Source organism: Triticum aestivum, chromosome 6B, assembly GCF_018294505.1.
Source record: "Triticum aestivum cultivar Chinese Spring chromosome 6B, IWGSC CS RefSeq v2.1, whole genome shotgun sequence".
In the NCBI taxonomy this organism is placed as follows: domain Eukaryota; kingdom Viridiplantae; phylum Streptophyta; class Magnoliopsida; order Poales; family Poaceae; genus Triticum; species Triticum aestivum.
The window spans coordinates 497,872,317-497,892,553 of NC_057810.1; the positions used below are offsets into that span (position 1 = coordinate 497,872,317).

Here is a 20,237-nt window from a genome sequence, read left to right on the forward strand (position 1 = left end):
GCGACGAGAGAAAAGTGACGGAAGGCGCAGGGGAGAAGATAAGAAGAGATACTTCGCCTGGTATGTGAGGACGACTGATCGATCACGCAGGGCTACTGCAGCTTGCACGGTTGGTCTGCGTCCTCTTTTTTCTTCTTCCGGGTTTTCCCTGTTCCTTCTGCATGCAGAATGGAATGGATCAGCACGAAAACACCATGTCATGAGAACTCCTAATCCTTTTCAAAAAAAAATATATACGAGAACTCCTAATGTTCCATGTATTCAGAGTTTGGGTTCTTCCCCAATTTTCATATGTGAATCTCAATCCAATTGATTGATGCCGTAACAGGACTCTCTCAGGAATGTCTGTCCTGAAACAGTGGCCAAAGTCAAATAAAAGCAGTTCATAGTTCCAATTTTATTCCTTCGGGGCCCTTTACAAGCTTATGTTGCTTGCTTGGGACATAGTACAACAGTTCGAAACGTATACAATGTTTATGCTAGGAGTATCACGTAATGGTGATTTGACAAGCAATGTAAGTCGTCCCAATTGCTTGCCCAGCCCAATTAACCACACACAAGACACAATCTTGCACGCTGACACTACGGCACACGAGTAACTATAATGCTGAAATTCGTGTCCTTTCATCCATTCCATATGCACTGCAGCTGGAACATCTAGGACATGAACAGAGTAGAAGAATGCTATGGGCAGACATGATCGGAATCTGTCGTAGCAAAACCATACAGATTTCTCTATGCCTCCAATCAACTAGTAGTATCTCATACTAACAATCTGAACAAGAATTCCCAACGAATGCACGCGATCCATTTCCCAGATCAACAAATAGCTGAGCCAAGCAATTCCTCTCTGATCCGCTGATCCCCTTCTGGTAGCGTGGAAAACTACTACGCGAGAGCTTAACCAGCGTGGATGAGAGAGCCAATGCACCGAGCAAATTAATCCTCGGCGAATACCGGAATTTAAGCGCTGGAAGAGTGGAAGATTTGCACCAGCGACGAGTAGGTGCCGAAGACGGCGAGCACGAGGCCGAGCACCACCAGGAGGACGTCGCTGAGAACCCCAACCCAGCCCATCTCGGCGCCAAACACCTTGATGTGGAAGGTGGCCGGCAGCACGAACCCGAGCAGCACGCAGACGCTGCTCCCCACGAGGGAGAGGAAGTCGGTGAAATTGGGCACAAGCATGGCCGCGAGCCCCACGGTGACCACGAGCACCCACCGCATCCACCAACAGTAGCGCTTGCCGTGGAACAGGCGCTCGGCGACCTCGTACACCGGGTTCATCATCACCGGCATGGTGAAGAAGAGGTTGATGCACAGCCCAAGCTGCACAGCGGCCGACAGCCACCCGCTGCCGAGGTTGGTGGTGATGATGTCGCGCGTGGTGTCGCCGAACGCGACGTACCCCATGACACCGAACAGCCCGTACATGACAGCGATGAACGCCATGGACAACCCGAGCGTGGCGCCGAACTTCTTCTTGTCCGCAGCCTCCGCCTCCAGCGGTAGGACCATACAGACGCCCTCGAAGGCGTACACGGACACGCCCACGCCGTAGAGGAGCGCGGCGGGGGCGCCGAACGCGGCGACGGGTGGGTGCGTGGCGAGCCACGTCGACACGTCCTGGCCAACAACGACCCCCATGGCGCCGAGGTCGACGACGTCGGCGAAGATGCTGAGCGGCGCGAGGAGCGTGAGCGTCTTGATGGAGTTGAGCCCGAGCTGGAACGGCAGCATGGCATAGATGAAGAGCGCCTTAGGGGAGAGGAAGACATTCGACGAGGGGGCGAAGATGGGGTAGAGGTGCGCCATGGTGTTGGAGATGAAGATGAGGTATCCGACGCAGAAGCTGGCCTGGCTGAGCACCAGCATGGTGTCCACGGCGAGGCGGCCGGGCGCGCCGAACACGGCGTCCCCCAGATCCCCAAACGAGGACAGCTTCTTCGGGTGGTCGTCGACGAGGCGGCGGCGGCAGGCGACGAGCAGCATCATGCAGTAGAAGGTGAGCAGCGCGACGGAGAGGAGTAGGAGGGAGCCCGCGGCCCACCCGGTGCGCGAGAACGTGTACGGCAGGCCCAGCACGCCGGCGCCGACCACCGCGATGAAGACGTTCGCGAAGGTCTTGGGCTGCGACGACAGGTGGCCCCCCTCGGCGCTGTGGTGCGGCAGCAGCGGCGCCGAGTCCAGCCGCGACGACGACGAGCTCGCGTCGCTCCCCAATCCCATGGCGCCCGGGCGACTGAATCGAAATTAACACGACGAATCAAGACCGCCACACAAGCAACAGAGAGACGGAAGATGGAACCACGAGCAGGCGAATTGGATGGGATTCGTCTTCCTCTCCGGTCTTCGGAAGTATCGAGAGAAAACGGGCGATCTCGCGACGGAGGAAACCGATGAGGAAGGAGTGGCTGCGGGCTCCCTTCCGGGGGGTTGCCGATGCTTTTGTAGAGAGAAGAGGATGGCCTGCCATCGTGGGAAAGTATATTTTGCCAAAAAATCGTGGGAAAATATCATGGACGTGGTCCATGAGCATGTTTTGTTTTCTGCGTCCCCCGGGACCACCTGGAAGCGCGTGGCGGTGTATGAGTAGGAGTACCTACCAAAGATTGCTATGCGTTTGACCACCACGTGTTCTCGTGTGAAATCGTACAGCCTGCACACAGCTAGGAGCATTTTCTTCCTTTTTTATATTTTCGAAATTTCCCCTATATTTCCAGAGTTTGGGTAAATTTACCACGTGTTCCCTAATCTACTGTACTCCTTCGTTCACTATTATAAAATGTTTTAATATTTCAGTATGAATTGAAATGGGTGAACGCACACTAAAATTCGATTATATACTCATAATGAACAGAGCACTATTAGGACATGTACAATGGTAGTATCTTAGTGATGTCAATAGGATAAATGTTGACGTGGAAGAGAGAGAAATTATAAGAAAATATGTGTCTTTTCTTATTTAAGAGATGATCCTTTAACACAATATGTCTCAACATGTTTTTACGAATATCTATTAATTAAAAATAAGGCTAAAAGATAATTTATTGTAGACATATTTTTTTATCATCTCTAAATTAAGATAAGACTGTCTTATCAACCATTGTACATGCACTTAAAAGGGAGAAAAGAAGGTTGATAGGTTTGCCTCACCTCATCCCTTGTTTTTTCTTTTCCATACGCTCTCTCCCGTTTTGGTTTTTATTTATTACTAGGTAATTGCCCGTGCGTTGCAACGAGATATACTTCGTACATTGGCGAGAATAAATTTTAGTGAATATTTATACGCAATCACTGTGATTTTCATATCGTTTTATTGTTAATGTGATTCTATGTAAAAAAATTGGACTTTAACTACCGATTAAATCCGCACTGGACTTACAAAGAATAACATGATTTTATTTGGTAAGCCAATAAGTAGTGGGACCATTTAGTCACTTGTCAACTGACATACTTTCAAAAATTCCTTAAGGCCCGCACACTTGGAAAATTTGGAAACAAAAAAATAAACTAAAAATATTTTTATATCCGTACATGAACCACATGTAGATATATTTCTTGATAAAAATATCCAGGACAAATATCCATGGCCTGAGGAATGGGAAACCTGCTAGATTTAGAATCTGCATTTTGAAAAAATGACCTAACTTTATCCATGTGTCTCGAAATGCAAAGTAATAAAACATCATGGTATGTTAGTTATTGCACATCTAAATGACTCGATCAAGCATAAAAAAGGAAAATAAAAAAGAATGTAAATACCCGCACGAATCTCTAGGTAAAATCAATGACATATGACTTAGGGTACATCTAGATGTGCTTTAGCAAAACTATAAACATTATTAATCACTCGTGTGCTAGTAAAAGATTTAAAAGGAGATCATCTCGCATTAATGCTATATATTCACACACATTCAAACTATTACAATAGGAAATATACATATTGCTCAGACAACTAAGTCGATAAATAAATGAACATATTGACATCAAGGAATCTTCGGATTACTGAAAGAATTATTTTTCAAGAGTTGAAAATACCACATTCCTCATTCAATGATGGATATGAAAGGAAATTATGATATTCCAGATATATATATTTATGAAAAATTGTATGCAATGTTGCATATAAATTCTCAGGAATTAACCATCATTGCAAGAATGTACGCATAAATCGAATCAATGGTAAAATCCAAAAAAATATTGGACCTATCTTGTCACAGCAACATAATAGAGAATCCATGTACTACATGTTCTTGTTTGCTGAGTTATCACAAACCATGCGTGATCCAAACAACCAGGCGTGATCCACACAACCAGGTCAGCTCCTTTTGTTTCTTCAAGACGCCACCGATGATTTGCATCAGGTTATTGTTGGCCAAACACTGTTTTTGGTGCAGAGTAGTCTGCTGAACAATCAAATTTGGTGCATTTCATCAAGCACTTGACAACAAAAAATAAGTAATGTGTACACAAAAGAAAATCAACATACCCAGCCCAGGGCCATCTGCAAGATCCACAAGATCGTGAGATGTGTGCACATCGCTCTCCATGTCCTTTCCGCAGGTCATCATCGTAGCATGAACGATCCATAACCCCCGAGTATCACAAAACTCAGTAGGGTCAGACTTGTGGCGATCTGCCCCAACATCCAGCGTCAATGGCAGCCACCTCCGTCAAGCCTTCCTCTACATTCCCGACGCGCGCGCATGAAGCGGAATGTTGTCTCGTCGGTCGTCTGTAGTCGCGACAGGTCCCGGCCTGCGGCCATGGTTTGAGAGAGAGAGAGAGAGACGCGGCCTGGGGGAGAAGGGAAGGGTGTGCAGATCGGTGTCGGCGGCATGGGAAGGAAAAAGCGTATGGAAGAGGAGGTCAGTTGCCCTGGGAAAGTGAAACAAATCCCTGATTTTTAGGGAGAACATAAACGTGATTGATCTGGGAAAATTGGTAACGACGAAAAAACACGAAGGAGGGTGCGGACGAAGACGTGGGTGGAAGAAAAATTTTGACGTAAGAGGGGAGAAGGAACCTTACGATTCTTTTAGGTAGTAAAGATAAAGATTTTTGGTAGTCTCAACTGATGCCCATAAAAGAAAAACCAACACAAATAGAGTAACTTGGAACAATATAAAATCAAACGGTACTTTTCTAAAGCCACGTGTTGTTGCATTAACTCAATCAAATCAAATCAAATCTTAACTAAGTAAAAAATCTTTTCTTCACCTATCCATACTCAAATCAAATCAAATCTTACCAAAACTTCACCTAAATCAACATTTTCTTTGCCTTCATCTACTCATACTGAAACCAAATTAAATCATATGTTGTGTGTAATGTATATGTTAGGCATAATTGATGTTGAACCACTAGAATATATATGCTTCCGTTGCAACGCACGGACAGTTAACTATGACTAATATAATTCTCAGTAAGTCGTGCTCTCCCACGTCGTAGTGCATGGTAGTTTCACATTTTTCTTGTGTTTGTACATACTTTACCTTATTTTTCTTAAAATAGATGGTTCTATTCCGCAGTCAAATATGCATACGTTGCTACATAATTTATATATTGATATACTCCATCCATTCCTTTATATTAGGTTTATTTGTTTATTTGATAAAATTTCACAATGTAGATGCATTTGTTCTCATTCCTCGTAATTTCATTCTTCGCCCTCTAGAAAAAGAAAAAATATCTCTCACCTGATTGCATGTATCTCTCCCCGTAGACAAAAAAAGAAAACTATCTCTCTCCTGATTGTGTGTATCTCTTCCTTACCTAGTCTAAATGATTTACTTGCCGCTAATGAACGAAATTGACATGGGTAATTTTGTCCTAAATTATTTATAATAATGTGTCTTGTTCACCGTGCCAAAAATAATACATCTTACATAAAGGAATGGAGGGAGTACTTGCTATAGAAGTGTTTTTCTATTGCAAGAGAAAGTTAAACTTTGTGAAAATAAAACCATATCTCAAAACGTACATCAATCAAATCAAATAATTAAAAGATCTCCATACATCTACCTGCTTCATAAAATATATCATAATTGTGGCAACTAATTTCTTGACAACTAAAATCTAATCTCCGAGTGTGAATAGATCATCACCAACTTGGGTCTTTATAAGAGTATATACCCCCTCCATTTCTTTTTTACTTTGTGTATTAGATCTGTCTCAAGTTAAACTTTCCAAAGTTTGACCAAATTAATGTATAAAAATGTGATTTTTCAATAAAATACAAGCATGAGCAAACTAGAGTTAGACGATCATTGTATGTGAAGAGGTAAAATCTTAGATCAAATAGTTAGGTTTCTAATTATAAGCTCATATATAATAGTGATAAAACAACTAAATACTAGTATACCTTGTTTGGCTCCCAAGAATTGAACTTGAGTTATTCAATTAAGAGTAAAATACACTTGAGGTCTTAAAAGTATTCCAGGTGTGTCAAGTAGGTCCTAAAATTTTGAAATCGTTTAACATGGGTCCTAAATGTGTGTAAGTCGTTCACCGCGGGTCCTAAAAGTATTCCAAATGTGTCAAGCGAGTCTTAAAAGTTGCCGATAAAATACACATATAGGATCCACGGTGAACGATTTCAAACTTCTATAACCTACCTGACACACTTGGAATACTTTTAGGACATCAAGTGTATTTTACTTTTCAATTAAATTGCAATTCTAATTCCAACATAATTTAAATATGATTTCAAAATATTATAATTTCAATGTTATGTTTTGAGGACACAATGAAAAATTCTTTCGTTGGAATTTGAGCCCCGTGTCCACTAAAAAACTTGCCCGGAATCAACTGAAGTTTGACCAACATTGTCCCTAATTTGACCATTATTAGGTATTTCAATTTCAACTCCATGCTTGCAGTATGAGAATTTCATGAATATGTTTTAAACCTTTTTGCGTTCCTGGAATTAACAAAATTACTGATATTTTCATGTGATTTTCGTTTTGGTCAGCGAGCCTTGCCGTTTTGATAGTCTATTCAAAATTCCCGGCTAGGAAAAATATCTCATGGCTTTCAATGGCAAAACGGAGTAACTAGGAACAAAATATCTCGCGCCTTTTCCCGCCAAAAGAATATATATCTTGCGCCTTAAAAGAGAACGTGGCAAAGACGAATTACACCTCCGTTTTGTACTTCGTTCCAGGCGTGCGGCTCGCATTTTTTCCATATGCTGATTTAGACCCAGACGGCTGTTTCTTGCCCATGCTCCCATTCTTATCACCCCCCACTCCTATGTGAGTCGCACGTTCTTATCAAAACGAAGTAGCGTTGATCACTCTCTGTTCAAGAAAAGCGTTCGCATTCCACTGGCTCGATCCATTGCATCATTTTTCCAGGTACATTGTTGCATCGTCCCCTGTAACAACAGGCGTGAACGAGCGACTGCCGTCCGCTTCAGAGAAAGACGGCGTCGGCACGACCAGACAAAGACGCAATCAAAGTTGGCCCTGCCACTTTGGCAGCACATTGCCATTTGCCATGGAGAAGTTAGCCGGCGTGAGCATGATGGCGACGCATCGCGGAGCATGGCGTGCATACCCTGCGTTTGGTTGGGGTTAGTTCCGTTGTTGTTATCAAGCCCATAAATAAACGGGCATGTTTCGAGTTTTAGTAGTCAAGTTGCCTTTCGTTTTCTCAGAAAAAAGCCGCTGCCTTTCTTGACGCTCACGTTTGCTTACGCTGTGTTTGTTTCATCAAATTTTTAAAGGTCCGTCTTTATCACATCTAGACGTGAGATAATACCTCATACTCCTTTCATTTTATAATGTAGTACGTTTATGCTTTTCGAGATTAAAGTTTGACCGTAGATTTAACTACCGAGACCGACTACGGCGGGAGCAAAGATTATGCCACTGAATTCAAATTCAGTGATATAATTTTTGCTCCTGCCGCAGTCGGTCTCGTTGGTTAAATTTATGGTCAAATTTAAATCTTGAAAAACACGGACGCATTATATTATGAAATGGAGGGAGTATCTAGACATCAACTATTTTTCTACAGATGTCTTTAGGGCTCATTTAGATATGACATAATTATGTCACATTTAAGTTGAGTTCACCACCTCTTTATGCCTCTCCGCACTTGTTTTCTTTGTTTTTTTGTTTTTTTTTTACAGTTGGCCAGCCTTCTCCAGCCTACGAGCAGCGCAAGCCAGGCTGGAAACGAGCCGAAATAATCGATCCGCTCGTTGTGCAATGAAAAGCTACTGAGTTCGCCTAATAAGTACACCTACACAGCTATACGTGCACGTCCTGAGCTACGTAGATCAATCAAGCTACTTGTTTGTGTGCATGGTTGACGTTACACAACTACACGCGCACATCATACAAAAATTTGTTTTCGAACATTTTCTGAAACACATGAACAATTTTAAAAATATGAACATTTATTTTTATTTTTTAAAGTTATAATTCTAAACATTTTTTAAATTCCGACTTTAAAAAATTAGAAGACATTGTATATTTTTTAATTTAGTGATTTTTTGAAAAATACAAAAACAAAAAATCTGAAGAAAAACCAATAAATGATACAACGAGGAAAAAACCAGATCGAAACCTTCCGGAAGCTTCCCAAAACAGAACAAACATGTGCTCTTAAATTTGGCCGGCCCAGGGAATCGGTAGCGAGCGACTTCCTGTGCGAAGTGGCGCGAATTTGACAGTGCATTGGATAGGAAATTCAACTCCCATCGACACCTTCCCCCATCGCCCAGGGGTTGTTGCTTTTCGGCCTTGTTGTTGTTGCTAATTGTTTCTGGGCTAGATATGTGTCTATCCATTTTTCTTTTAGCACAAGCATACAAAAAATCAGCACCAGATCTAGGCCTTTTCATGTGTTTAAAAAATGACATTGTCAGATGTGGGCCTTTTTGAAAAAAAAAACTACTAAAAAAGGTCTGACATGGTTCCTATGCTTGTGTAGCAAACCTATGGGAAAAGGGCAAGAAAAAGAAGGAGACAGGCCCAACTGTGAGTCGGTGGTTCACTTGCAATTGGGGAAAATAGTCATAACCCTATTTGCGACTCATTGGTCGACTTGCGACCGAGGCAGAAATTTTTTTGGCCTAATTATGATTCGAATGGTGGACTTGCAAATCGCAACAAAAAGGAATCAAAGAGCCAAGTTGCATGCAATGGTTGACTTGTAACTGTGACAAACAAAAGGTCTGCTCAGTTGTGAGTCGATGATGGATTTGCAACTAGGATAAAAATGGCTAGGCCCAGTTGCGAGTCGATGATGGACTTGTAATTGTGTCAACAAAACGTCAAGGTCAATTACGAGTCAAGGATGGACTTACAATTGGGGCAAAAAAATGATCAAGGGTCTAGTTGCATATAAAATGGTGGACTTGCAGCTCCAAAAATTAGTCGGGGCCAGTTGCGAAAACGATGGCTGACTTGCAACTATGGAAAAAAAAGGTATGGCCTCGCGACTGGGACAAAAAATATGTTGTGCCGGTTACATGTCAGGTATGGACTTACAACTTTGAAAGGATCGGGTCCCTAGTGAGGTATGGACTTGCAACCTATAGAAAGGGTCGGGTTCCTTTGTTGCCTGTCAATGGTGGACATGAAACTGGTACAATAAAAGGGTCAAGGCCCGGTTGCATGATGGTGGTGGACTTGTGAAAGTGCGTTATATCGACTAGAGGGAGGGGTGAATAGGCGATTTTTTGAATTCTTCACTGAGGAATTTGCCTGTGAGGAAATTCCCAAATGAAGAACTACTTGCAGCGGAATAAGTACTCAAATGTAAACATAACAAGACACAAGCATGGTCATCGTTATGGAATGAAGACAAGCACAGAGTACAGAAAGCGTAAACACAGGATAACACAGAAAGAAGACGAACAGACTGAAGAAATTGAACTGAGGAAATTGAGAAAGTCTTCAGTCAAAGTCTTCAAACAGATATGAACAAGCACACCAACAGAAATGAGGAAATGAAAGAGTTGAGGAAATAGAACCAGTAGGCTTGGTGAAGACAATGATTTGATAGACCAGTTCCAACTGCTGTCTCAGTTGTACATCTGGTTGGAGCAGCTGAGTATTTAAACTCGAGGACACACAGTCCTCGCCGTATTCTCCTTGAACTAAGGTCACACAAACCTCGCCCAAACACTCGTGGTAAGTCTTCAGGTGACTTCCGGACCTTCACAAACTAGGTCACTCGGTGATCCACAATTCCTCTTGGATGCTCTAGACCATGATGCCTAACCGTCTGGAAGAAGCACAGTCGTCAAAGGTAACAAGCGTCGGATCCACGCAGGATCAATCTCTTCAGTGATGCTCAATCACTTTGGGTTTGTAGGTGTGGGTTTGGGTTTTCCTCACTTAATGATTTTCGCTCAAAGTCCTCGGAGGATGGGATGCTCTCAAATGACAAGTGTCAGTTTCTCTTGGAGCAGCCAACCAGCTAGTGGTTGTAGGGGGCGGCTATTTATAGCCTAGGGAGCAGCCCGACGTGATAAGACATAAATGCCCTTGTCTGATATGACCATTAGATGGTAGGATATTTTGGACAGCTGGCGCGTAGCACAACAACAGTCGGAATTTTGACTCTCAAATTCCTCAGGGCTATTATGCTCCTCACTGTGTAGGCAATCCGCACTGGCGAATTCCTAACTCCTCAGTCAGAACAAATTCCTCAGAGACCAGAAGAACTGCGTCTCTGTCATTGAAGAATATGAATAAACTGTATGCAATTTTCAATGGCTTCACTCGAAGGGATTGGTAGGTGTAGGATTTTGAGTTGAGCATCACATGGAAATTTTTTCTTAGTATTTCCTCGACCCCCTTTAACAGTACGGTGTTTCCTATGACTCAAGAAAGAGAAAGTGAAACTATAAAAACAAAGTCTTCACGCTTCATGTTCCTCGAATGATTGCCAAGTCTTCAAGGTCACACCAATTTCTTCACTTTCAAAGTCTTCAGAAAGTCTTCAGAAATTCAAAGTCTTCAGTCGAAGAACTTCATTTTTAGGGGTCGACTTTCTCTATAAATATCAAACTCTTCATAAACTTATAGACCTGTGTACACTCACAAACGCATCAGTCCCTTAACATATAAGTCTTCAATACACCAAAATCACTAAGGGCACTAGATGCACTTACAATCCCCCCCTTTTGGTGATTGATGACAATATAGGTTAAGTTTTCAACGGGGATAATTATATGAAGTGTAAATACCGATGTTGAGGAATTTGATTGCAAGATATAGAAGAACTCCTCCTGAAGATGTGCATAGTGAGGAATTTGCTTTTCAAGCAATGCACACTTGAAGAGTATAATCATGGAAATCTCCCCCTATATCTTGTAATTCATACACGCATTTGACATATAATATGAAGAATTTGAAATGCATGATGAAATATGGTGACTGATGTAATTCAGCATGCGTGCATTGACATTAATGAGGAATAAGCATGCAGAATAACACAGCAAAAGTATCAGGCCACCATAGAGTTTAAGATTACAACTCGATCCAGCAAAGTCATCAAAAGAACGAGAGTTGTAACTTAGCAAAAAATCGCCCATAAGATAGAACCGCTTGAAGACTAACTCAAATTTCTCCCCCTTTATCATCGAATGACCAAAAGGGTTGAAACTGAGGACTAACGCCCCTGAAGAATATCATGATGATGGAGGAGCACCAGCATTGTCAGGGTCTTGAGTCGTTGTAGGGCCTGCTGCAGTGTCGTCCAAGTCTTCATACTCGTCTGTGTCGCGCGATGAAGAATATGAACTGGCCACCAAGGAAGGAACCTTGACCTTCTTGAATTTCTTCGGTGGAGGAGCAGACCAGTCAAAATCTTCCTTGAAGCCCATTTGCTTCAGATCTTCTTCACCATATAGATGTGACAGAATGCCCCAGGTGCGATCAAAAACTTCATGGAGGTAGTAATTGTTTTTCTTCACTACATTATGTGTAGAAGTCATGTTGTGAAGAATAGAGCCAAACTGACGCTTAACCCATTTGTGGTTTAGATCAACCTTCTGGCGAAGACTTAGAAGCAGCTCACGGTCAGTCATCACACGAGGAGCAGTAGCTTGAGGACTTGACTTGGGAGCATTGGCAGCAGAATCACGAGTGGCAGAGTCATCATTGGTGGAATAAGATGCAGCTTTGCGGAACTAACCATCCAATGGACGAATGCCTTCATCGATTACGACTGGTGACTTGCCCTTCTCATCAGATGAGGAATATGTCCGCTTGAGGACTTCAATCGGGGGCAAGTAGCTGAGGTGATTCTGAAAATCAGCCTTGTAGTTGAGTGAAGACATTGTTCTGAGGAATCTCATGATCCACGGCGCGTAAGGCTTCAGCTCAAATAGTGAAAGTGCAACATTCGCCAGAGTCCTCGTGAAGAAATCATGATAGTTTATGGGGATGCCATGCATTATGTTGAATAGCATATTCTTCATCATCCCAATAATTTCTTCATCGGATGAGTCATGGCCTTTGATAGGACTCATGGTCTTTGTCAGAATGCGATAGATGGTTCTTGGTACATAGAGCAATTCCTTCACAAGGAATTTGGTCCTTGGGGCTTGACCAGCTTCAGAGGCTTCATGAGCACTTGCATATAGTGAGCAGTGAGTTCAGGATCATCATACAGAAAACGAGCACCTTCAGGTGAAGGACTGATTGGCAAGGCACGAAGCAATTCAGAGGCTGGTGCCTTGTAATGAGTGTTTTCAGTCATACAGTCCAACACCCAAGAGTTGACGTCAACAGCATCACCTGTGATATGCAACATAGCATAGAACTGAAGAATAAGCTCTTCATTCCAATCAACTATGTCAGAGCAAAAGTTGAGCAAGCATGCATCATGAATCATACTGAGAACTTGAGAGAAGCAAGGCATTGATTCCATGTCCACGTGAGGAATGTGCTCATGGTTGAAGACTTTGTCCTTGTTGAAGAGTAGTGAAGAATAGAAGTTAGCCTGGCTGGCAGTCCAGAAATGCTTCCTTCTAAGACGAGCATTGTCATATGGATTGAAATCAGTGAAGAACACACGCTCGCCGAAGAAATCATCAGCCTTGAATTTTTGCTTCGTTGAGAAGGGATCCTTTGGCTTGGGTTGAGGGGTATCAGTCAATTCCATCACTACCTCAGGAATCGCAATCTCAGGTTCCTCATGCTGAGGAATTTCAGGTGCTTCTTCAGCTTCAGCCTGGGTCTTGAATTCTTCATTTACAACTTCTTCAGCACTAGTGGCTGGAATTTCTTCATGGACAGACGGGGTTGCATGAGGTTCTTCAGATCCCATTTGCACTTCAGTGGCAGCAGGAGACTGAGGAATTGCTTGAAGTGGAGTGAACATTGGAGAGTTAGGGTGCTGACTTTCCCAAAAGTCATCATTGAGCACAGGAGTGGTACAGCCAATGTCCACATCCTCATCTTCCATTTCTTCGACACCTGCCTCTTCAGCAGTGAACTGAAGCATAGGTGAGGAAATGACTGGGGTTGAAGCGATTGCATCCACTTAAATTTCTTCGTCCAACTGCTCTGTCGAAGCAGCAGAAGGAGTTTCTTCATCAGATTCATTGGGAATCACATAATCTTCACCAAAAAGAACAAGGTCCTTTGATGGCATGAAGGAGACTGGAACGGCATCAATTGGGTTGTCAATTGAACTAGTTAGAGGCTTCATCTTCTTCAGAGCTAAAGAATTTGATGAAGTTGATGCCTTCCTTTTCTACACAGTTGCACGCTCTGCAGCCTTGGTCTTCTTCGCATCTGATGCAGATGGAAGGATCGGAGTTGGTGTAGGCGCAGGAGGTGCAGAGGACTTTGGTTCATTTTCTTTAGGCGTAGCTGATGCAGTTGCCCTGACTTCTTCACTTTCTTCAGGCGCACCACTAGTGGATGCCCTGGCAATTTCTTCAGCGGCTGGAATGGAGTCATCAGCCCTGGTACTCTCATTTTCTTCGGCAGCCGGATTGTCACCAGCGGTGCTGGTATGTTCTTCAGTAGGCTGAGCAGATGCTTCAGCCGGTGTAACTTCAATGTGCGCAGGAGGAGCAGCACTTGAAATGAATTTCTTCGTCAGATTGACGAATCGAACCTTGGCGCCCTTCCAATCAGCATAGTAGCGATCGAATTCATCACTCAGTTGCTTGATTTCAGCTTGCAAGGCAATGAGCTGATCAGGGGTAAGAGTGAGGACATTGTCCTTCAGGTAGCGCTGCTTCTTGTATTGCGCTTTTTTCAATTTTCTGCCTTTTCAAATTTCCACTTTTCTTCCTCAATGAAGGCAGTCAGAACATGACTTTGACCAGGAGTGAGGTTCATCTCCGGCAATGATGTGTTAGGGTCCTTGTGCCATAGGTCAATGAACTCGAGGATCAACTTTGGATCCAACGGCAGTGGCACAATGCAACCTTTGGCTCTAGCGGCCCTGGCTTGCCTGTCTCTGATGATTTCGGCAAGTTCTTCATCATCTGCCTCATCGTCATCAGAGGGCACTTGGAAGGTGACCTGCTTCTTGTGAGGACTTGGTCAAAGGCCTCATCCAGCAGTGGCCTTTTTCTTTAGCGGAGAGGGTCCAGCTGAGGAATCCGGTGTAGCTGAGGAACTTGCAGATGCTCCTGAGGCAATTGAGATGCCAGTGGTCCTTTGGCACGTGGCGAGTGTTGGGGAACGTAGTAATTTCAAAAAAATTCCTACGCACACGCAAAATCATGGTGATGCATAGCAACGAGAGGGGAGAGTGTTGTCTACATACCCTTATAGACCGTAAGCGGAAGCGTTAGCACAACGCGGTTGATGTAGTCGTACGTCTTCACGATCCTACCGATCAAGTACCGAACATACGACACCTCCGAGTTCAGCACACGTTCATCCCGATGACGTCCCTTGAACTCCGATCCAGCTGAGTGTTGAGGGAGAGTTTTGTCAGCACATGGCGTGGTGACGATGATGATGTTCTACCAACGTAGTGCTTCGCTTAAGCACCACTACAGTATTATCGAGGTGGACTATGGTGAAAGGGGGCACCGCACACGGCTAAAAGATCAAACGATCAATTGTTGTTCTCTCTAGGGGGTGGCTCCCTCCCCGTATATAAAGGAGTGAAGGAGGGGGAGGGGTCGGCCACCCTTGGCGCGCCTCATGAGGAGTCCTACTCCCACCGGGAGTAGGACTCCCCCTTCCTTGTTGGAGTAGAAGAAAGGGAAGGGAGAAGGAGAAGGAAGGAAGGGGGCGCCCCCCTCCCTAGTCCAATTCGGACTAGTCCATGGGGAGGGGTACGGCCACCCTTTGGGGCCTTTCTCTCCTTTCCCGTATGGGAAACGTTTGTAGCCGGTGCGCCGGCCGAAGATTGGGCCGGTCGCACGCGGCACGTACCTGGAATAGATCGAACGCCCCTGCTCTTCTCACCATGACGTGTCCTGCGGGACCCGCGCACCGCCCACCCTCCCCTTCTTATCCATCCACACACTCATCTATCTTCTCCCTCCTCTGTTTCTCTTCCTCCCCAATCTTGCCTCTCCTCTCTGTCTCTCTTCCCTGCGGCAGCCATGGCCTTGCCCGCTCCACCGGCTGTGAGTTTGCTGTTGCGGAACAGCTCCGAGCACGCCGCTGCGAGCAGCTGCAGAGCCACCAAAAAAACCAATGGATGAACTCCATCCCCTTCCCCTCCTCTCTCCTATCCCCTTCTCTCCTCAGTGGCCATGGATGAACTCCTTCCCCTTCTCTCCTCGGCGGCCATGGATGAACTCCATCCCCTTCTCTCTCCAACAGCCATGGATGAACTCCATCCCCTTCGTCACCCATCCTTAACCCTCTTTTTTTCCTACAACTGTTGAAGAAGCTGCAACCGGCCATGAAAAAGGTTGCGTCCACACTCCGAGGTGCTGGAACCGGCTAGAGAAAATGCTACGACCACCTTAATCGGAGGTGCTGGAATCACACTTTTTTGCTGGAACCGTATGTTCTTTTTGCTTCAAGAACACTACTCTAGTTTTTTTGCTTCAATCATATTAATTTTTGCTGGAACCATATGTTCTTTTTGCTTCAAGAACACTACTCTAGTTTTTTTGCTGAGATTTTTTGCTTCAATCATATGAATATTTGCTGGATCCATCTTATTTTGCTGGAACCACTCCAAGTTTTTCTACGACGGTGTTCGATTTTTGCTACCACCGTCTTTGCTTTTGCTACTCCCCTATTTCTGATTTTTTGCTGGATCGATCTTTTCTGCTGGAAGCTCTCAAAGAGAGAGAAAAAGGAGGCTGTGGATGCCATGGAGGGAGCTGCAAAGATTACAAAAAAATGCTACAACCAGCCTCCTAGGGAGCTTCAATCCAAGGAGATGAATTTTGGGGACCGGCCACCACGCAACCGCAGAAGCTGGAACCGTTGACGAAAAAAGGTTCAACTGTTTTCTGAAAAAGCTTCAACCATGAAAAAGCTTCAATGGGCGTGAGAAAAAAGCTGCAGCCGACGGCATGGCGGTGCGGCAAAGGACGGCGAGGACGGGGACCGGCGGCGAGCTGGTGATGCTTCAAGGCAGGCCTAAGAGCGTCCATGGCGGGTGTCCAGACGAACAACTGGATGTGCTTTTTTAGAAAGAAAAAACGAGGCAAAAGGCTGATCTGACGGTTGGTAAAAAGGTAAACTAATGTGCCAGATGCGACCGGCCGAACCGTTCCACCGGTGCACCGGCGCCTATGAGTCGCCTTCCCGTATGGCCCATTAAGGCCCAATACGAATTCCCGTAACTCTTCGGTACTTCGAAAAATACCCGAATCACTTGGAACCTTTTCGAAGTCTGAATGTAGTCGTCCAATATATCGATCTTTACGTCTCGACCATTTCGAGACTCCTCGTCATGTCCCCGATCTCATCCGGGACTCCAAACTCCTTCGGTACATCAAAACACATAAACTCATAATATAACTGTCATCAAAACCTTAAGCGTGCGGACCCTACGGGTTCGAGAACTATGTAGACATGACTGAGACACGTCTCCGGTCAATAACCAATCGCAGAACCTGGATGCTCATATTGGCTCCCACATATTCTACGAATATCTTTTATCGGTCAGACCGCATAACAACATAAGTTGTTTCCTTTGTCATCGGTATGTTACTTGCCCGAGATTCGATCGTCGGTATCTCACTACCTAGTTCAATCTCGTTACCGGCAAGTCTCTTTACTCGTTCCGTAATACATCATCCCGCAACTAACTCATTAGTTGCAATGCTTGCAAGGATTAAGTGATGTGTATTACCGAGAGGGCCCAGAGATACCTCTCCGACAATCGGAGTGACAAATCCTAATCTCGAAATACGCCAACCCAACATGTACCTTCGAAGACACCTGTAGAGCACCTTTATAATCACCCAGTTACGTTGTGACGTTTGGTAGCACACAAAGTGTTCCTCCGGTAAACGGGAGTTGCATAATCTCATAGCCATAGGAACATGTATAAGTCATGAAGAAAGCAACAACAACATACTAAATGATCAAGTGCTAAGCTAACGGAATGGGTCAAGTCAATCACATCATTCTCCTAATGATATGATCCCGTTAATCAAATGACAACTCTTTGTCCATGGCTAGGAAACATAACCATCTTTGATTAATGAGCTAGTCAAGTAGAGGCATACTAGTGACACTATGTTTGTCTATGTATTCACACATGTATTATTTTTCTAGTTAATACAATTCTAGCATGAATAATAAACATTTATCATGATATAAGGAAATAAATAATAACTTTATTATTGCCTCTAGGGCATATTTCCTTCAATCTCCCACTTGCACTAGAGTCAATAATCTAGTTCACATCACCATGTGATTCAACACCAATATTCACATATGTATGTGATTAACACCCATAGTTCACATCGTCATGTGACCAACACCCAAAGGGTTTACTAGAGTCAATAATCTAGTTCACATTGCTATGTGATTAACACCCAAAGAGTACTAAGGTATGATCATGTTTTGCTCATGAGAGAAGTTTAGTCAACGGGTCTGTCACATTCAGAGCCATATGTATTTTGCAAATATTCTATGTCTACAATGCTCTGTACGGAGCTACTCTACCTAATTGCTCCCACTTTCAATATATATCCAGATTGAGACTTAGAGTCATCTGGATCGGTGTAAAAGCTTGCACCGATGTAACTCTTTACGACGAACTCTTTTATCACCTCCATAATTGAGAAACATCTCCTTAGTCCTCACTAAGGATATTCTTGACCGCTGTCCAGTGATCTACTCTTAGATCAAAATTGTATTCCTTTGCCAAACTCAGAGCAAGGTATATAATAGGTCTTGTACACAGTATAGCATACTTTATAGAACCTATGACTGAGGCATAGGGAATGACTTTTCATTCTCTTTCTATTTTTTGCCATGGTCTGGTTTTGAGTCTTACTCAACTTCACACATTTGCATCACAGGCAAGAACTCTTTCTTTGACTGTTCCATTTTGAACTAGTTCAAAATATTGTCAAGGTATGTACTAATTGAAAATCTTTATCAAGCGTCTTGATCTATCTCAATAGATCTTGATGCTCAATATGTAAGTAGCTTTACTGAGGTCTTTCTTTTAAAGAACCCCTTTCAAACACTTCTTTATGCTTTCCAGAAAAATTATACATCATTTCTGATCAACAATATGTCACTCACATATACTTATCAGAAAGGATGTAGTGCTCCCACTCACTTTATTGTAAATATATGCCTTTCCAAAAGTCTGTAAAACCATATGCTTTGATCAACTCATCAAAGCGTATATTCCAACTCCGAGATGCTTGCACCAGTCCATTGATGGATCGCTGGAGCTTGCATATTTTGTTAGCACCTTTAGGATTGACGGAACCTTCTGGTTGCATCATATACAACTCTTCTTTAATAAATCCATTAAGGAATGCAGTTTTGACATCCATTTGCCAGATTTCATAAAATGTGGCAATTGCTAACATGATTCGGACAGACTTAAGCATCGTTACGAGTGAGAAAATCTCATTGTATTCAACACCTTGAACTTGTCGAAAACCTTTTGCAACAAGTCGAGCTTAGTAGATAGTAACACTACTATCAGTGTCCGTCTTCGTCTTGAAGATCCATTTATTTAACATAGCTTGCTGATCATCGAGCAAGTCAACCAAAGTCTATACTTTGTTCTCATACATGGACCCTATCTCAGATTTCATGGCCTCAAGCCATTTCGCGGAATCTGGGCTCACCATCGCTTCTTCATAGTTCGTAGGTTCATCATGATCTAGTAGCATGACCTCCAGAACAGGATTACCGTACCACTCTGGTGCGGATCTTATTCTATTTGACCTACGAGGTTCAGTAACAACTTGATTTGAAGTTCCATGATCATGATCATTAACTTCCTCACTAATTGGTGTAGATGTCACAGGAACTAGTTTCTGTGATGAACTACTTTCCAATAAGGGAGTAGGTACAGTTACCTCATCAAGTTCTACTTTCCTACCACTCACTTCTTTCGAGAGAAACTCCTTCTCTAGAAAGGATCCATCTTAGCAACGAATAACTTGCCTTCGGATCTGTGATAGAAGGTGTAGCCAATAATTACCTTTGGGTATTCTATGAAGACACACTTCTCCAATTTGGGTTCGAGCTTATCAGGTTGAAACTTTTTCACATAAGCATCGCAGCCCCAAACTTTAAGAAACGACAACTTTGGTTTCTTGCCAAACCACAGTTCATAAGGCGTCGTCTCAACGGATTTTGATGGGGCCATATTTAAAGTGAATGCAGCTATCTTTAATGCATAACCCCATAATGATAGTGGTAAACTGATAAGAGACATCATAGATCGCACCATATCCAATAAAGTGCGGTTACGACGTTCGGACACACCATATTGCTGTGGTGTTCCAGGTGGCATGAGTTTGTGAAACTATTCCACATTGTTTTAATTGAAGACCAAACTCGTAACTCAAATATTCGTCTCCGTGATCAGATCGCAGAAACTTTATTTTCTTGTTACGATGATTTTCCACTTCACTCTGAAATTCTTTGAACTTTTCAAATATTTTAGACTTATGTTTCATCAAGTAGATATACTCATATCTGCTCAAATCATCTTGTGAAGGTCAGAAAATAATGATACCCGCTACGAGCATCAATACTCATTGGACCGCATACATCAATATGTATTATTTCCAATAAATCAATAGCTCGTTACATTGTTCCGGAGAACAGAGTTTAGTCATC

General features: G+C 43.4%; 1 protein-coding gene across 1 annotated transcript; it reads right to left on the reverse strand.

Moving 5' to 3' along the window:
• Positions 1-373: 373 nt before the first annotated feature.
• Positions 374-2,445, reverse strand: LOC123137660 (amino acid transporter AVT3B). Its single transcript, XM_044557485.1, has one exon. It carries the CDS (start codon positions 2,227-2,229, stop codon positions 964-966), a length of 1,266 nt encoding a protein of 421 aa, XP_044413420.1. The 5' UTR covers positions 2,230-2,445; the 3' UTR covers positions 374-963.
• Between the last annotated feature and the right edge of the window lie 17,792 nt (positions 2,446-20,237).